Source organism: Syngnathoides biaculeatus, chromosome 6, assembly GCF_019802595.1.
Source record: "Syngnathoides biaculeatus isolate LvHL_M chromosome 6, ASM1980259v1, whole genome shotgun sequence".
Classification (NCBI taxonomy): Eukaryota; Metazoa; Chordata; class Actinopteri; order Syngnathiformes; family Syngnathidae; genus Syngnathoides; species Syngnathoides biaculeatus.
The window spans coordinates 28,983,320-29,001,467 of record NC_084645.1 but is presented as its reverse complement, the minus strand read 5'-3'; the positions used below and the strand labels follow the sequence as shown (position 1 = coordinate 29,001,467).

General features: G+C 44.2%; 1 protein-coding gene across 3 annotated transcripts in view; it reads left to right on the top strand.

The window, feature by feature from the left end:
• lrrk2 (leucine-rich repeat kinase 2) overlaps positions 1 to 17,540 on the top strand; it is a 49,268-nt gene extending 31,728 nt beyond the window's left edge. For 2 of the 3 annotated variants that reach the window (XM_061823802.1, XM_061823800.1), the window contains exons 30-51: positions 1,355 to 1,573; positions 1,647 to 1,848; positions 2,967 to 3,055; positions 3,412 to 3,590; positions 4,770 to 4,924; positions 5,014 to 5,160; positions 6,536 to 6,727; positions 6,799 to 6,945; positions 7,037 to 7,149; positions 7,227 to 7,417; positions 8,800 to 8,960; positions 9,218 to 9,388; positions 10,335 to 10,435; positions 11,449 to 11,646; positions 12,736 to 12,929; positions 14,298 to 14,370; positions 14,481 to 14,668; positions 15,469 to 15,615; positions 15,731 to 15,954; positions 16,850 to 16,921; positions 16,999 to 17,135; positions 17,220 to 17,540. In XM_061823802.1, coding sequence (XP_061679786.1) covers positions 1,355 to 1,573; positions 1,647 to 1,848; positions 2,967 to 3,055; positions 3,412 to 3,590; positions 4,770 to 4,924; positions 5,014 to 5,160; positions 6,536 to 6,727; positions 6,799 to 6,945; positions 7,037 to 7,149; positions 7,227 to 7,417; positions 8,800 to 8,960; positions 9,218 to 9,388; positions 10,335 to 10,435; positions 11,449 to 11,646; positions 12,736 to 12,929; positions 14,298 to 14,370; positions 14,481 to 14,668; positions 15,469 to 15,615; positions 15,731 to 15,954; positions 16,850 to 16,921; positions 16,999 to 17,126 — 3,291 coding nt within the window. In that variant the 3' untranslated portion in view covers positions 17,127 to 17,135; positions 17,220 to 17,540. The remainder of the gene's footprint in view (positions 1 to 1,354; positions 1,574 to 1,646; positions 1,849 to 2,966; positions 3,056 to 3,411; positions 3,591 to 4,769; positions 4,925 to 5,013; positions 5,161 to 6,535; positions 6,728 to 6,798; positions 6,946 to 7,036; positions 7,150 to 7,226; positions 7,418 to 8,799; positions 8,961 to 9,217; positions 9,389 to 10,334; positions 10,436 to 11,448; positions 11,647 to 12,735; positions 12,930 to 14,297; positions 14,371 to 14,480; positions 14,669 to 15,468; positions 15,616 to 15,730; positions 15,955 to 16,849; positions 16,922 to 16,998; positions 17,136 to 17,219) is intronic. The other variant, XM_061823801.1, reaches the window with a different exon arrangement.
• The last annotated feature ends 608 nt before the right edge of the window (positions 17,541 to 18,148 follow it).

Below are 18,148 nucleotides of genomic sequence, written 5' to 3'. Positions count from 1 at the left end.
TCTGAAATGATCCTTGACATACAAGGCTATATTGAGATGCGCTTGCAGGGACTGCGGGTTGGGTTGGGGAGGCAGGTCACGAATTTAATCCTAACCCTAACCCTAATCCTAATCCTACTGAGACAATTCAGAAGCATTGCCCTAACCCTAATTTCAACAATAACCCCCTCCCCTTGTCAATTACCCATTAACTCTAAACCTAATTGTAGCACTACATTTAGATTTTGTTCATGGCAACCACAGCAGCCCATTTTTACACTACTATGGGCAAAATGGGATAGTGCGAGTGAGAAACTTTTGTAAAACAAGGAGGATGCACTTACAGTACACCCTAATAGGGCGTAACCTAACTGCTGTCTGAAGTTTGAAAGGAATCATCTCACACTTGCCGCCACAACTCTTCTGAAGCCAACGTGGGGAGAAAAAGAGAGAGAGAGACAGAAATTAATGGCTATGAAGTCAATCTAATCTGCATGTGAATAACAGACTCTCTTGTACAAAAATATGTAGTAAAACCGAAACTGAAATGTAGCTGTAATCCCATTTCCAAATTGAACCCTAACCCTTTCCCTAATCCTTACCCTAAATCCACTTTTTTAAAACATTTCCTTCCTATCCCGTCCCCCAATCCCTGTCCTTATACTATGCCTATCCTCAAACCCTTACCCCAACCTTAAGATTCGACTTAAATTGGCTTTCACTGACCAACATCGAGACACTTGATTTATGACGTCCAAAGGGACGCAACTGACGACTTAACTGACTTGGAGTGAGCACGCGCCTGAAGAAGGCTTACATTAGCCAAAACGTTGCGCAACAAGACTCACTCTCTTACGATGTCTTTAATTGGTAGTATTTAAATTTGGAGGTTGGTCGGAAACAATTGGCAACAAAAAGGATGGAGGCGGGCACGCAAATTTTATTAATTGAATAGATTTAAACTAGAATTTGTCTTCAATTAAGGGGTGAACAAATTATGGGGTTGTTACTAAATTTGAAAGGATGGGAAGAGGAAGTCAGTTTGGGTGAACAAATCTTTGGGTCGGAGGGCCTGTGCACCTCCCTTCTTCATTCGTGGAGAGGGGTTCATCACTACGTACCTGACCCCAAGACAAATCTTAATCATAAAAGCTAACCTCGCCCAAACACAAATCCCAACCCTAATCTTCAACCTCCTAAACCTAACCCGTACCCACTAACTCTAAAAAAACCTAACCCAACATAACCCTCACCCAGTGCTTCTCAAATAGTGGGGTGGGGGTCACATAACCCATAGTGTTAGTGCAAAAAGACACCTAATCTAACCCATCATATTTAACTTGTCGTGGCCCCAATATTTATCATCCCCTTGAAGGCTGTGGCTCCGCTCTCTCCGGTCATCCTGGTGGGAACTCACTTGGATGTGAGCGACGATGCGGCGTTCCAAGCCTGCCTCACCAAGATCCGCGAGGAGCTGCTCAGCCACCAGGGCTTCCCGACCATCCAGGACTACTTTACAGTGTCGGCGTACGAGGACTCTGACGCCGTCGTGCGGCTGCGCAAGGCCATCGCTAAGGAGGCCATGGACTTCAAGGTGTCTCGACGCCGCCATCGTCCCATCCGAATCCGGTTTTTCACCCCCTATTCTTTCTCCTCCCATCCCGCAGATCCAGGGTCAACCTGTGATGGGTCAGCTGGTTCCCGACAGCTACGTGGAACTGGAGCGCAAGCTTCTCCAGGAGAGGGCCAGGGTTCCGGCGGAGTTCCCTGTTCTCATGCGGCACCACCTGCTGGAGCTCATCCAGGAAAATCAGCTGCCATTGGAGGAGGCGGAGCTTCCCCACGCCATCCATTTCCTCAGCCAAGCGGGTCAGTGTTAGGCTGCTAATAATTAGCACATTAGCGTCCTCTAACTGTAGGTTTTGCTCGAGGGCCACGTTTGATCTGTAACAGTGGACAGATGGGCCATCTCATTTCCTGCTGAATGTGATTCAAATTAAAATGTGCATTTAAATATGTAAAATAGATCATTTCAAGAGTAAAACAAGCCTTTTTTGGTTGTATTATTCAATTTCCGAGCCACTTATCCCCGCAAGGGTTGCAGGAGTGCTTGAGCCAATCACAGCTGTCATCGGGCAGGAGGCAGGGGTACACCCTGAACTGGTCGCCCGCCAATTGCAGGGCACATAGAGATGGAGGCACACAACAGTCGCACTCACAATCACACCTTGGGGCAAGTTATAGTCTCCAATTAATGTTGCATATTGGATGGAGGAGGGGGGGGGGTGCGGAATGCCCAGAGAAAACCCACGTAGGCACGGGGAGAACATGCAAACGCCACACAGGCGGGGCCAGGATTTGAACCCCAACCCTCAGAACTGTGAGTCCAAAGCTCTACAACTGCGCCACCGTGGCGCCTGAAACAATTCATTTTCACCTTTATATTATTTCTAAGTAAATATGTGTATTTAAGCAATTATTTGGTCAAATACAAAGTTACATTTACTGTATATGAATCAGTTATTTAATTTGATCAACCAATTATTTAATTTGATATCTAAACAAAAATAAAACTAATTTTTAAAATACTTTTGAAAGTAAATGTTTACCTGATTTTTAGATGAGGAAAAACAAGATATAAAATAATTATAGTTAATAATAATGAACCAATTATTGGATACAATAAATTGTCTATGCAAGATTATTTCTTTAAAAAAATAATGAAATTAATTTAAAACAAAGTCAAATGAATACAACATTGAAATTGAGCAATTTTATGTAGCAACAAACAAAAGTATTATTAATATTGTAAATGCGCGGTGGCCTGGATCAAAGAGCAGAAATGCATTTTTCCCCATCCCCGGTTCAAATTCGGGTAGAGGATAATAATTAAAAATTATAAAATAAAAGTATTGTCAAGATAAATGTCGTACATCTATTCACATTGGAGCTTTTTTTCCTGTTTCCTTCTTTTTGTGTGTGTTCAGGGGTCTTGTTGCACTTTGACGATCCAAACCTCCAACTGCAGGACCTTTACTTCATCGATCCACAATGGCTGTGCAACGTCGTCTCGCAGGTCTGCCACAATTTTGCGCAATTTTAGTGATATTTATGAAATAAATTTAGACAGAAAACAAACCAAAAAAAAAAAGTATTTTCAGATTTTTTTTTTTTTTTTACTAACCGTAGATGGTTAATTTTCCTCATCTTTTTTTATCTCTATCTTTTTTTTTATCCCAAAAAAATCTAATGTTTTGATTATAAAATGTATCTTAGCTTGTACCAAGATTTCCTTATAATAAAAAAAAAGTATTGGGAGCAGAATCGTGATTCACTTAACACACTTCTCTCAACTGATAGATTTGGGAAATAATCCTACGCTTTTGACATTTTAATGTGCCACTCACGTTATTATTTGGTGTTCCTTTGCAGAAATTGACCCTCAAGGCTTCCGTCCATCCCCGAGGAGTAGTTGAACGCTCGGCAGTGGAAAATTTTATGCTGGAGACCAAATGCTTCCCTGCTTGTCACGTCACACACTACTTGAAACTGCTGCAGAAATTCCAGATTGCGCTGCCTTTTGGACACGACCAGCTGCTTGTGCCCAGCAGGTACACACCACTGGACATAACATTGGGTACACCTGAAATGTCTTAAAAAAAAAAAGTCATGATGCGAAAATCAAATAATTCCTGGTTGTAAAGTAAAACCACCACCTCTTGGGCGCTTTCGCCGGGGCACAATGGAACGTGCCTGCGTAGTCACCACCTCTCGTGTGCCGGGGAGGAAGCGTGGTATTTTGACTACATAATGTCAGGGGCACGAGCCACGGGGCTGGACCCAAATGCAGGACTCCAAGTCGAGGACATGATGTTAGGTGCGGTTTTATTCAAGATCAAGGTCATACAAGGTGTAGCAATCCGACAAGGCTGGGGCACAAAATCAATAACCAAAAGCAGGATCCAAAAACATGAAACGGGGTCTGATAACTGTGAGGCACAACTTGAAAACATTTAACAAAACTAGACTGGACTATGATGACACAGAATCGCCGTGACAAGGATAGCTCAACACTACACTTACTCTCAGTGGTGGAGAATCCAACTGGCAGTGTACGCAACGCACTGCCGCAAGGCAATGATCTGGCAACGCCAGTTGCGAAACTCCAAACTTAAATACATGGTCTAATTCAGGTTCACATGGAAAACAGCTCTGGCCAGTGACAGGTGATAGAGGTGACACTGCCCAGAGCAGTGGTCCAATCTTGCTCATGACACATAATCCAAAAATGTTATCACTTAAAAAAAAAGGTTACCACAAAAATAACACTAAGATACCGTAATACAGTATGTGAGCCGGTCAACAGCGTAGACAAGATGTGCACAACAAGGGAAGTTGCTTTGTGAGGCTTCGATGATGCACGACCAATCAGCTCACGGAAAAAGCCACTCGTGCTCTCATTGGTCGATGTCACACCAGCAACCAATAAGTTTTTTTTTTTCCTTTTGCTTCATTGTTCCACATGTTGGGCTGGGGACATGCCTTGTATCAATCCGCGTTGTATCAATGCGCGTAATATAGTACCTACTGTAAGACGACTGCCTTTTTTTTTTTTTTTTTTTTTTGGACCTGCGATGCACTGAATCCGCTATAGGTGAAGCCCGAAGTAGAGTGGGATTACTGTATCTAAAAGATAAATATAGATCAATCTAAAATAATAATTACAATAACATTTTTTTTCCGTTGTAAACATCTGTTATATGATTTTATCAATCCCTCAACCCCTCCAGTTTACCCAAAGACAAGCCGAGCATTGAGCTTCCTCACTGCGAGAACTCAGAGTTGATTGTGCGAGAGTACGAGATGCCCTACTTCCCTGTGGACTTCTGGTCCCGGCAGATCAGCCGCTTGCTGGAGGTCTCGGCTTTCTTGCTCCACGGAAGAGGTAACTCGTGCTCGTCGAATCCTCCATTTGAACCCCCACCCCACGCCCAACCTCCTTCAACCCATTCTCCTCTTTGTGCGTTTGCCCAGAGAAAGCTTTTCCGCCTGAAAGAATTTGTTGGAACCGAGGCGTGTACCTGAGCTGGTCCCCCGAGGCCTACTGCCTGGTGGAGGCGGCGTCGGGGCAGGAAGATTCCTCCAGCGTGCTAAGGATCACTGTGCCCTGCTCACGCAAAGGTACAGTCAACAGTTTACTTTTACTTTACCTTCACATACGCACCTAAGGACAGTTTAGAGTGTTGAAAGAATTTAAATTGAATTTGGAATGTTGGATTTCAATTCCAATGTATATTATTTGAGGGGATAAATAATCTTCCCGTTGATAAACATGCAAAAGCCACACACAAAGGCAGTGTTCAAACCCGCAACTTCGGGACTGTGCAACAAATATGCTAATGAACTGAGCTGCCGGGATTGTTGTCGTTATTATCAACAAATCTTGTTCTTTTTCTTTCTGAATAGTTTTTTTTTTAAACAGTTGTAATTTGTTTTTTTGTTTTTTTTTTTTTTAGTTTTTGCTTTCTTTTGAAAGAGGTTATCTTAGAGGATATTACAGATTTTTTTTGGGGGGGATGAATACATTTAAAAAGTAAAACTAAATTAAGCTGATCTGGTGACAACATTATCTAAAGGAAATAACTTATTATTGTTATAAACCTTTAAACAAATTTTGTAATGTATTTAAAAAATACATTTGTCATGACTGGTGGCACGGCGCATGAGTGGGAAAGCATTGGCCTCACAGTTCTGAAGCTTCGGGTTCGATCCTGGACCCGCCTGTGTGGAGTTTGCATGTTTTCCCCGTGCCTGTGTGGGTTTTCTCCAGGTACTCCGGTTTCCTCCCACATCCCCAAAACATGCAACATTAATTGGACACTCTAAATTGCCCCTAGGTGTGTTTGTGAGTGCGGCTGTTTGTCTCCATGTGCCCTGCATTTGGCTGGCAACCAGTTCAGGGTGTACCCCCCCCTCCTGCCATTGACAGCTGGGATAGGCTCCATCACTCCTGGGACCCTTGTGAGGATAAGCGGCTAAGAAAGATGGATTGATGGATGGATTTGTCATGACTGGTTTCTATGAAATACAAAATGAATTTTCCTTGCCCAAGAAGAATTTTTGTGTTTTTTGTTGTCGCAGTCTTGATAAAATTTCACTAATTGGACAAAAATATTTTTGTTAACATCTTGTGTATTTTGTTTGGTTTTGCTGCAAATAAAGAAAAAAATGTGACGTTACAAGATGATTCTTCAAATTTGGGGATTTTTAATGGAAAAAGAAATCATTATACAATTAACGTTAGGGGCCAAGAAAAAAAATTCTAACTAACTAAATTCTAAATAACTGTAGTGGGGGTCCCCCCCCCCCAAAAAAAAAAAACAAAACAAAACAAGATTTTCTGTTTTCATATTCCAGCCAGACTTATTTCATATTTAAATGTGGTTTCAGTTGTATTTTTGGCCTTAGTTGATTTACCTTTGCACCTTTTGATATTAAATACAAAATAGCAATGTTCCAATCTAATTGTTTTTAATTGTTGTTCGTCCCCGGCCAGGCCGAGTCCTCCTGGGCCAGGTGGTGGACCAGGTTGACTCGCTGCTGGAGGAGTGGTTCCCCGGCCTGCTGAGCACAGACGTGCACGGCAGCGGGGAGGCGCTCCTGAAGAAGTGGGCTCTCTACAGCTTCCAGGACGGACACGAGTGGAGCAGGATGCTGCTGGAGGATCTCTTCGCCTATTTCGACCAGGGTGCGGTCAGCGGAGCGCCTTAAAAATAACATTTCGACACAAAAATGTAAGAAATGCTTGTGTGCCTTCAGACTTTCTTCTGGTGAACCCGGAGGACCCTCGCTGCACCGTCCCCCTTTCTCAGGTTGCTCCGGATGTGGTCCTCGGAGACCAGCCCGCCGGGACCATCCTAGACAGCGACGAGCTGCACGTCGATCTCTCCAAAGCGAACCTCCTTGGTGAGGGGTGATACTTGATCATAATTACGTTATAAATAAAAAAACAAGTGTCTTTATATCCAGATAGATGTTTACATCCGTAGCCTTACAGGAGACGGCGGCTTTGGCACGGTGTACCGAGGCGTCTACAAGAATGAGGAAGTGGCCGTCAAGTTATTCAACAAGCACGCCTCGGAACTTTACATCCACAGACTCCTCCGACAGGTACACATGCCGTGTTTACCTTACCCACGATGCATCATTGGACACTCAGAGCCTCTTTTTCTGCCATCTTTTGGCAGGAGCTGGTGGTGCTGGGTCGCCTGCGCCACCCCAGCCTGGTGGGCCTGCTGGCGGCAGGCTCGGCTCCGCACGTCCTGGTCATGGAGCTGGCCATGCGGGGATCCCTGGACTCCCTGTTCCAGCACAAGAAAGGAAGCCTGAATGGAAAGCTCAGGCACAGGATCGCTCTGCACGTGGCCGACGGACTGAGGTAGGCTGGCGTGAATCGCCTTTTCGGTGCCACTCTCGTGCAGAGACACCGGGAAAAAAAGATAGAAAGGAAGAGTTGCTAAGAGGCAACTCAAAGCCTTTTACGCTGAGATCCCAAAAATGTGCTGCAATCGGGTGGAAAATGTTACCCTGTTTGAAAAGTAATGATAGTGTTTCAATTACTTTCATAAAGGATTATAACTAACATTTTATTCTATTTGGAATAGTCGGCCTCACAGTTCTGAGAAAACTGGGTTCAATCCCGGCCCTGCCTGTGTTGACTTTGCATGTTCTCCCCCCCCCGTGCCTGCGTGGGTTTTCTCCGGGAACTCCGGTTTCCACCCACATCTCAAAAACATGCAATATTAATTGGACACTCTAAATTGCCCCTAGATGTGATTGTGAGTGCGACTGTTGTCTGTCTCTCTGTGCCCTGCGATTGGCTGACAACCAGTACAGGGTCTACGCCGCCTCCTGCTTGTTGACAGATGGGATGGGTTCCAGCCCTCCCGGGACCCTTGTGAGGATAAGCAGCTAAGAAAATGGATGGGTGCAGCAAAAAGACATTTCCTCTATATAAAAAAAAAAGACTTAAACTTTGATTGCACCACAAGACGGTCCATCCATCCATCCATTTTCTTCGACGCTTATCCTCACAAGGGTTGCTGGGAGTGCTGGAGCCTATCCCAGCTGTCACGGGCCAGGGTACACCCTGAACCAGATGCCAGGCAATCGCAGGGCACATGGAGACAGACAACAGTTGCACTCACAGTCAAACTTATGGGCAATTTAAGGTGTCCAATTAATGTTACATATTTTTGGGATGTGGGAGGAAACCGGAGTGCCTGGAGAAAACCCACACAGGCGGGGCAGGGATTGAACCCGGGAACTCGAGGCTGTGAGGCTAACACTTTCCAGCTGTGTCCCCGTGCCGCCGCATGGCGGTCATATTTGGAAAAGTTGATAATAGAGTAGAATGGCGCATGACGAGAGAGCCAATCACAAGGGTTGGCTTGAGGAGGAAGCGATGTGGGGGGGGGGGGGAATCTAAGCTATTTCAAACGTAACTAAAAATAACTTGTTTAAAAAAATGTTCCTAGCATATGATAAGTGGCCGTAACATAAAACCAGTTAATTATTGGCCTTCGCCTCAGCGGAAGCATAACAGTGGCGCGACCTCACCCATGAACACTTCACACAGAGAGGAATTGGCAATCATCCACCTTTTACGCGGGACCCAGCAAAGCCACAGAGATCCTGCAAAATCTGTCGGAACAGAAGACGCTTTCAGACAGATATCGTAGAAAAGTAGCTGTAAAGGAAGACGCAACAGTCGCGAAGAGCCGTAACCGAAGACCGGATTGGTATCTGCCGTTCCGTCAGGTACCTGCACTCGGCCATGATCATCTACCGCGACCTGAAGCCTCACAACGTGCTCCTGTTCAACCTGAAGACGGACGCCGACGTCATCGCCAAGATCGCCGACTACGGCATCGCTCAGTACTGCTGCAGCATGGGCGTCCGCAGCTCGGAGGGCACGCCGGGTAAGGGCGCTCGCACTTTGACGCCGTCAGGATAAATGAATGAATGAATTATAAGGAGAATGAGGACTTTTCACTGCATTTCAATCCAAATTTGATGTATGTCAATTAAAAATATAGCTACAAACGCATATTTTCATGATGTAGAATATATTGATTTACACCTATATTACAAGGTGGTCCGGAACATATCCACAGTTTGTTCCACCAAAAAGTTTTCGGGAACTTCAGGCGAACCTAATTGGGAAGCTGTTGTGCAGGATTCCGCGCGCCGGAGGTCGTCAGGGGCAACGTGACGTACAACCAGCAGGCCGACGTCTTCTCCTTCGGGCTGCTTCTGTACGACCTGCTGACGGGCGGCGAGCGCATCTGCGACGGCGTCAAGTTCCCCAGCGAGTTCGACGAGGTGGCCGTGCAAGGAAAGCTCCCAGGTAAAAAAAACAAACTAATTCCTATGCATACAACTCGGGGGAATAAATAATCTTCCCATTGACATTTTTATTGTCTTTCATTTTCTCATTCATTTACTTTATGTATTTTCTATTGCTTTTTTCTTTTCTTTCACACTTGTGAGGATAGGTGCTTGGAAAATGGGCATTTTCTTTTGTGTATTATGCAGCTTTAATATTGATTCTCTGTCAATTCTTTTTTATTTTAATTTTATTTCGTGTTTTTAATTTTCTTTTATTAGATTTCATTTACTTTTTTCCATTTTTTTATTCATGTTTAGTTTTTTATCTATCATTCATTTTTTATTTTATATATTTTTTTTATTCTACCCGGGTTTTATTATGGAATTGTTTTTCTTTTATTAGTATCCCATTTATTTTGTATACTGTATGTTGTTTTCTTTCATTGTATTTAGTTACATTTTTAACTTTTGAATTTCTTCTACTTCCTCCCAATAAGTTTTTCTTTTTTTTTTCCCCATTTGGTTTTTCATTTGCTTTCTTCTTCAAAATGCAACTCCGCTAAAACCTTCGAGCATTCAGCGGGAACAATAGCAGACGTTGAGTACGGAAAAGTATTCAGCCCCCCTTCAAATTTTCACTTTTCGTGCTACTGCGCAATAGGTGTAATTACTTAAATTATTGCCATGTGATAGTCCCGCTTTTCTTTTTTTTTTTTTTAAGCAATTTTGCAATAATTCTGTTTCTTTCTTTTTTTTTTTGTCAGTACAAATAAGTTGCTGTGTGCACTGTATCTTCAAGTGTAAAATCAGGAATTTAACTGATTTTAGCAAATGGCTACAATATGCAATACATTTTTAACGGGGCCTGAATACTTTCTGTACCAAGTGTATGTACATTTCCATTTACCCACAGAGCATAAATGCTATCCACAATATTGTGTTTTTTTTTTTTTTTTTTTTTGTAGATCCGGTAAAGCACTACGGCTGCTCCCCTTGGCCTGGTTTCCAAGCTCTGATGAAGGACTGTCTGAGGATTAATCCCCACGATCGACCCACATCGGCGCAGGTGAGGAGCCTTAAAAAGCTTTGGAGATACCGCATAGCGGTTCATCGTTTACGGCGCTGCTAGTGCAGATTTTCAAGTTTGTTTTTTTTTTACGGGTTTTTACAGCGTTCAGAATTTAGAGTTGCGCGTCTACAGTGTGATTCCACTTCTTGACGCGACATGCCAGGCACTACTGCGTACTGCTGTAAAAAATGCAGCGGAATTGTGAGAAGAGGAGGCAGATAAGGTCATTGTTAGAATTATTGTTAATATATTTATTATGGCCAGTCTCTCACGTCCTCCTGATCAGAAAGACGATTTCTTGTCCATGTTTCTTGTGCATTAGTTCAGCAATTAGGTGAGGTTCAGTTCCCACAAAGCAGAGCAATGACTTTTATATGGAAGTGAATTCATGGCACCAGGATTTGAATTTGAAATGCCACAGAAAACAGGATTTGAATATGAAATGTAAAGTGATCACATTTTCAATAGTTGCTACAATTCGCTGTCGAAAATTCACCGTCTGTGCCGCCTGGCAGGGTTAATTCAGGTCAGTACCAAACAGCCAGCCAATCGCAGTTACGCTTTCTTAGTCACGTGACGTCACATACTAAGAAAGCATAACGGGATTGGCTGGCTGTGCGGTTCTGACCTGAAGTAACCTTGTTTGGTGGCACAGACGGTGAATTTTAGACAGCGAATTGTAGCCGGTTGAAATGTTAACATTGAAAAGTTACACTGAAATACAACTTTTGGATAGGGTTAGGGTTAGGTTAGGGGTTATTTCAAATTAAAATGCTGGTCGCACATATTTAATTCCATACTTTTCGCCCATGTATGGCATTTTGTATCATGTGTTAGCTTGAAGCTGTCAGGTTTGTTAGAACATTTTGGAGCTGAAAAATACATTGTTTCATTCTCTTTTGTGTTGTCAACTTTGATGGACGTTATATGACTTCATGGTTATGATCCGAACCGAGGATTGCCGGTACACATTAAGAACTGTGTTGTGTGTGTGTGTGTTTGGTGTTCAGGTGTTCACCAGGCTCAACTCAGGCGAAATGTTGTGTCTGATGAGGGAGATTCCGCTGCCCAGGCCCATAAACGCCGAGTGCGTGGCCGTGGGCTCAGCTCCGAGCGCTCGCACGGTTTGGCTGGGAGGAGGCAGCGCCACCCAGAGGACGGGATCCATCACTGTTGTGGACCTGGACTCCGATGACATCACCACGCAGGTACCGCACGCACACACACACACACACACACACACACACACACACACACACACCAGATGAAATCCAGAGGGTCCATTGATCACCATCATTAAGACGCACTTAAACGATAAACACTTTATGTGTATTTTGATGTGTTAAATTTATGATTTTCTTTTAGTCATTCTTCACGTTCATCTGCTTTTCTGTTTTTTTTCCAGATTGGTTTACTTTTTAAATACATTTGATTTTCATTGACTATTATTTTATGCATTCTTATAATTGTTGACTTTCCATTCATTTTATTTAAGTTTCAAAAGAAATTTTAGATATTTTTTCCATGTTATTTTTATTCTTTCTGATTGCACAATTAACAATAATTCAGTCAGTATAAAATCAATACTTGTTTTTTTTCCATTTATTACATTTTGTTATCTGTAATTAACTTTTTTTAACTTTATATTATTTTCAATTTTAAATCTGTAATTATTGAGTTTCCCTGTCCATTTTCGAAACCGCTTATCCTTACAAGGGTCGCGGAAGTGCTGGAGCCTCTCCCACCTAGCGTCGGGCGAAAGGCATTCTCCACCCTGTACTGGTCACCAGTCAGTTGCAGAATTTTGTTTTCTATTGTTTCTTTATTTCACATTTTCACATACACATACACAATATTGTATGTATTTTCCTTCACACATTTTTTTTTTACTTCAAATTTTTTATACATTTTTAAATGTATTTTCTTGCATATATGGTATACGTTTGCTTTAAGTTTTCATTTTTTTCCAATCATATTTTTTTCCCATTTTCTTAATTCTTGAAAGAAGTATGGTTTTATTTTTTATTTTCTGCATTAATTACTATTATTTTTATTATTATTATTTTCTATTATTTAATGTTAAAATTTACTGTGTATTTTTTTTGTTTTATTTTATTTTATTCTAACCCTTTATTCCGTTAATTTTCTGTATTTTAATTCCTTCATTTTTTCTTTTTCTTTTTGATTTGATTTGATATATTTGCCCACATTCCTAAATAAAGTGCGATGAAGACCGCAGAACAGGAAACGGCGCTTCCCATATTTATTTTTATCGACTTTGAAACTTTTCCTCTCAGGTGATCGACAGCAGCCCCGTCCTGTGCTTGGCGACAGTGCAGCTCCCCGGCGAGGCTTCCGATTGGCTGGTGGCCGGCACGCAGTCGGGCTCGCTGGTGCTCCTCGGCGGCGAGGACGGGTCCGCGTGGTACCGCTTGCACGGCGTGACCGACGCCGTCACTTCCTTGTACTTCCACGTAAACCATCTGCGCTTGTGAGTCCCGACAAAACTTCGGGATTCTGTTGATTTTGAATATATTTCTGTTCAACTTGAGGGATGTACAATTATTAGTTATGAGTCTCCTATAACTTCCAAAACAAGAAACCCATTGCTTTTTAAAGGTCAAGTGTCCTCCTACAAACATTCTAAAAATAGATATTGGAATGAAAAATACACACAACATTATTCACTGAAAAATAGATATGAGTGGAGAGCGCGTCATCCGTTCGCAAAATTGCGGAAGTGTGATTCGACGACATCGAAGTGGTCGCCAAATTTGGCTGCATTTACTGCCCGTGACGTCGCCATTGAAAACACGCTGCGGCCCCGACTGTGGGAGACGGACACGCCCCTTCAGACACGGAAGCCCTTTTCGAAGAAGAGAACATCTCACAATCGAGTGAAGTGTCCGGGGAAATATTACCCTATTGTTTCGAGCCATATTCAGATGATGTGCGATCACGGTCAAACCGCATGCGGCCAAATCAACTCCCCGTCCGATCCACCTGCATGACGGTGATAAAAACAACGCCGCAGCCAGACCGCCTGTCTGTCCGATCCACCTCCGTGGCGGTGAGAAAAACAAGGCCGCCCACGAGCGAGAAGGATTCCGCTGCCAAACCGCCTCCCCGTCCCATCCACCTCCGCGCAGCGGTGATTAAAAACAACGCCGTCCGCGGCGTCAAACTGCCTCCGCATCCCATCCACCTCCGCCGATCACGTCTTCGGCCAGGGTGGCACATCGACACATTTCGCACCCCTGATTTACGGATTACGTCCCCACCCAACTATTTTTTTTTTTTAGTAGCTGTATACACACCTTCCTGTCGTTTGGGACCCTCGAAGCTCTCGTCCTTTGCACCCGTGCAATCCATTTTTCACAACGAACTGGGTCTCTTGGAAACTTATGAAGCCTAAATCCATCCTCCCGAGCGTTCGAGCAATATCCAGCAATCCAACGAGCCGCCATCTTGGCTAACACGGAGGAACAACGAGCTACCTTCCCGCTTCTAAAACAAGTAGAAACAAACGAGTCCGCTGGACGGCGGTCCTGCCTTGTATGTCACTTCCTGCTTCTTCTCCAAAACAAATCCTTCGAGAGGATTTTCATGGCGGGGGTTACAAAAAGCCAGATACGTCAAAATCATGTTTTGTGGTGAAAAAATGGATGGGTCCATACCGGCTGTCGTTTTTTCATTAATAACATACCAAAAATCATGCATTTCATGACACTTGACCTTTAATGTAGAACTTGCAGAGTGTCAAAAAAAAAACCCTAAAAGTGACCATTTTTAACCATCACGTGTCAGAAAGAATTAATTATCAATATTCTTTTTCCTATTGATGAAATAATTTGTTCAGGCAAAGAAAGAACTACTTGCTGGTCGGGACGGCCGACGGCCTTCTCACCATTTACGAGGATTCTGCACTCAAGGTTTGAATCGGACATTCCGGCTTCTACGTCCCTCCGAACGTTCCAGCTTTTCTTCTCCCAGTAATGTTCTCCCCTTTTGTGGTCCGTAACATTCCGCCTCTTCCCGCCAGGATTTTGGTCAGCCGGTGAAATCCGTGGTCCTGGGCACCGTCAACACTCCCGTGGTGTGCGTCGGCTCGTCGTCGTACTCACCGGACGGTGGCAGCGTCTGGGCCGGCTGCGGTACCAGGATCCTGTCCTTCGGCGCCGACTACGATGTGAGCCGGAACATCGACACCCGGAACGTCGTCGCGCTCCCGTCAGTCCAGAACTCTACACACACACACACACACACACTGTGCTCACGACATTTGTTAGTACTCACACTCGGACGAAAGCAAAATCACCATCCGCCATCTTTGTGGCATTTTCTAAATAATGAGAAAAAAAAAACAAAAACCACCTCTAAAGTCTTCCATAAGAAATTAATTTCGCAATTTGTGCATAGGCGATATCACGCAAAAGCATTCCCCAAAAAGACAAACATTTTTTTTAACATTTTTTTTCTGGGTCGTATTTTTAAACTGTTTGGGAGGTTGTACTCCGGTTGAGGTGCGGCATGGTGAGCAACTGGTTCGAGCTGGTTTTGGAAACAGAAATCAAGGGTAATGTGTATGGTAACACAAAAATGCTACTAATATCTCAACTTTATCATTTATATCTATGACAATTTGAAATTTTGCTACAGATTTTTTACAAGAATCACGGAAACCGACGCTCTCGATTTAGGACCGCGGGCCACATAAAATCATGTGGCGGGCCGGATCTGGGCCCCCGGGCCTTGGGTTGTACACCTGCGGGTTAGAGCGTTGGCCTCACAGTTCTGGGGACCCGGGTTCGATCCCGGCCCCACCTGTGTGGAGTTTGCGTGTTCTCCCCGTGCCTGCACGGGTTTTCTCCGGACACTCCGGTTTCCTCCCACATCCCCAAAAAAATGCGTTCATCGGAGACTCTAAATTGCCCCCAGGTGTGATTGTGAGTGCGACTGTTGTCCCCCCCAAAAATAAATGGGTCAGGATTTGTACTGGCGTAACGGTTCTTGCTACTTGGGTTCCGCAGGCATCAGCCGAGCGGCGAGGCCAGCGTGTGGCGCATGGCGGTGGACAAACACGTGTATCTGAGCAAAGCCGGCATGGCCGCCGTGGAGGTCTGGGACAAGAGGAGCGAGCGCATGGTGGACTTCATCGACTGCGCCCAAATCATTCGGTATTTGGAATCATCGCCGTAGATTTTGGATACCCGGGACATTCATGTCATGCCTGTTGATTTTTGAGCCCCATTCAAAACCCTAAACCGGATCCGGTCTCTCCTCTCCTGGCAGACGGCAGTGGGGCCCCGGCGGAGGGGAGGCGGACTGCGCCCCCGACGGCTCGCCGTCCTGGGCCCGGGTCAAGTCCCTGCTGGTGGGGCCGGACTCGGCCACGCTGTGGGTGGGCACCCGGGGGGGCCACCTGCTGCTTCTGGAGCTGGGCGACAAGCACCGCCCCCTGCAGGTCATCCCGCCGCGATTCCACTCGCTGCGATGCATCGCCTCCGCATTCATAGGTCAACATTAATATTCTTCTTATTATACTACTTCTACTTATATGTATTATTGTATACATTTGACCCAAAAAGTGCCTGGTCTTTCAAAGCAATTCGCACCATTCACATTTCTGAATATAAGAATGTATTATGTGTAATTTTTTCGTCACACTTTGCATCAATCAATTCAATGGCTATTGTGCTGCTTCTTCTATTTTTGCCCGCCTTCTCCACCTGGGGGCTGTGTAAGTCGGATATGCAGTAAATGAAGACTCTCTCAGCTCCTCAGTACAGTACATTAGTGTTCTTTGAAAACAAACAAAAAAAATACACGTCTGTCTACATGTGTTGCTGCACCATTTTTGAAAAAAAAAAAATCCTTTGTTGAGAGGATAATATCGCACCATAGATGTCAGTATCGTACCGTTCACTCATCGATGGAGCCAACATGCCAACAATTCTTTTTTTTTTTTTTTTTTTTTTTAACCCCTATGCAAGGGGCACAGTGGATCAGCTGGTAAAAGCGTTAGCCTCACAGTTCTGAGGTCTGGGGTTCAATCCCGGCCCCGCCTGTGTTGAGTTTGCATGTTCTCCCCGTGCCTGCGTGGGGTTTCCTCCGGTCACTCCGGTTTCCTCCCACATCCCAAAAACATGCAACATTAATTGGACACTCTAAATTGCCCGTAGGTGTGATTGTGAGTGTGGCTATTTGTCTACATGTGCCCTGGGATCGGCTGGCAACCGGTTCAGGGTGTTCCCCGCCTCCTGCCCGTTGACAGCTGGGATAGGCTCCAGCACTCCCCGTGACCCTTGTGAGGATAAGTGGCTATGAACATGGATGGATGGAACCCCTGAGCATTCACACGCATTTCTACAGAAGGTGGATTTCGGAGTTGATCGGGATTTCTCTCGTTAGCAGGGACGCTAAACCGGAAGAACGCGGTGCTGGTGTTGGGCAGAAGACTAACGCAGGACAAGAGCGAGTGGGGTGAGAGAGAGGCCGGATGCCGGCGGTGAGGATTTGGACGTGGGCTCCCCCTTCAAGCGCTGCACTTGTTTTGACAGACGCGCAGTCGATGCTGATGCTGTGGAGCGGCACGTTGCCCTCGGAGGCCAAAGACTTAAACAAACACGCTGAGAGGAGAGAACACATCGCGGCCAGGATGAGACAGCAGCTACACAACCAAGACTGAACATGCACGGTGAGTTATTGCTCATATCACGTAGTATTTTTTGTAAAATAAAACTTGTCTAAATAGACCCTTTTTTTAAATTTTCTTTTCCAGAACATTCTTGGGAAAGGGATTAGCTTGACCTCAGCGATTTCTTTTGACTGAAGTAGGAATCCTTCAATTCTGAACAAATCCAAAAATCCTAAAACTATTGATGAAGACGAGAGCGACTGATTTTAAAGGGACGCAAGTGCTGCACATCAGGGCCCACGACCACCAGTTGCGTCGTTTTTTCAAACGCATCCATTAATTTAAAAAAAAAATATATATATATATCATAATTTTGCTTTAGCCGCCAATTACGGAAAATGGACGGAACTTCGAGTCGTGAATGTCACTTAAAAGGATGACTTAATAAACACTACATTATTTTTATTGGGATAGTCTCGTCCCAATCTGTGGTTGTCGTCACACATTTTGCAAGTGTAAAAACTGAAATAGTAATATAATATTTACGTTCAAGTCTTAATATTTCTTGCCTTTGTGTAGCTATTTTACTTGATATTGGTTTATTAAGTCGTATTTCAATTACCGTCATTCCCGGCCTACAGAGCGCACCTGGTTATAAGCCTCGGTACACAGAAAGGGCTTAGCGCTAGCATTAGCACGGCACTAGCGTCAGCGTGGCGCTAGCGTTAGTGCAGCGCTAGCGTTAGTGCGGCGCTAGCGTTAAACTCTTGTCTTATAACCAGGTGCGCTAACACTAGCGCCGCGCTAATGCTAGTGCCTTGCTAACGCTAGCGCCGCATAAACCGCAGGGCTGAAAGCGTCTGAAAAAAGTCGCAGCTTGTAGGCCGGAAATTACGGTATCTCATGAAATAGTTGCTTAGTTTATTTAAATGATACAGTAAAATAAACAATGCTAAATAGTTTTACATAAATATTATTTTGGTTTATCAAATTGGATTTGCTTAGTTTATGTAAATGATGACGTAAAATAAATAACGCTAAATAGTTTTATAAACGTTAAAGTATAAACGTGT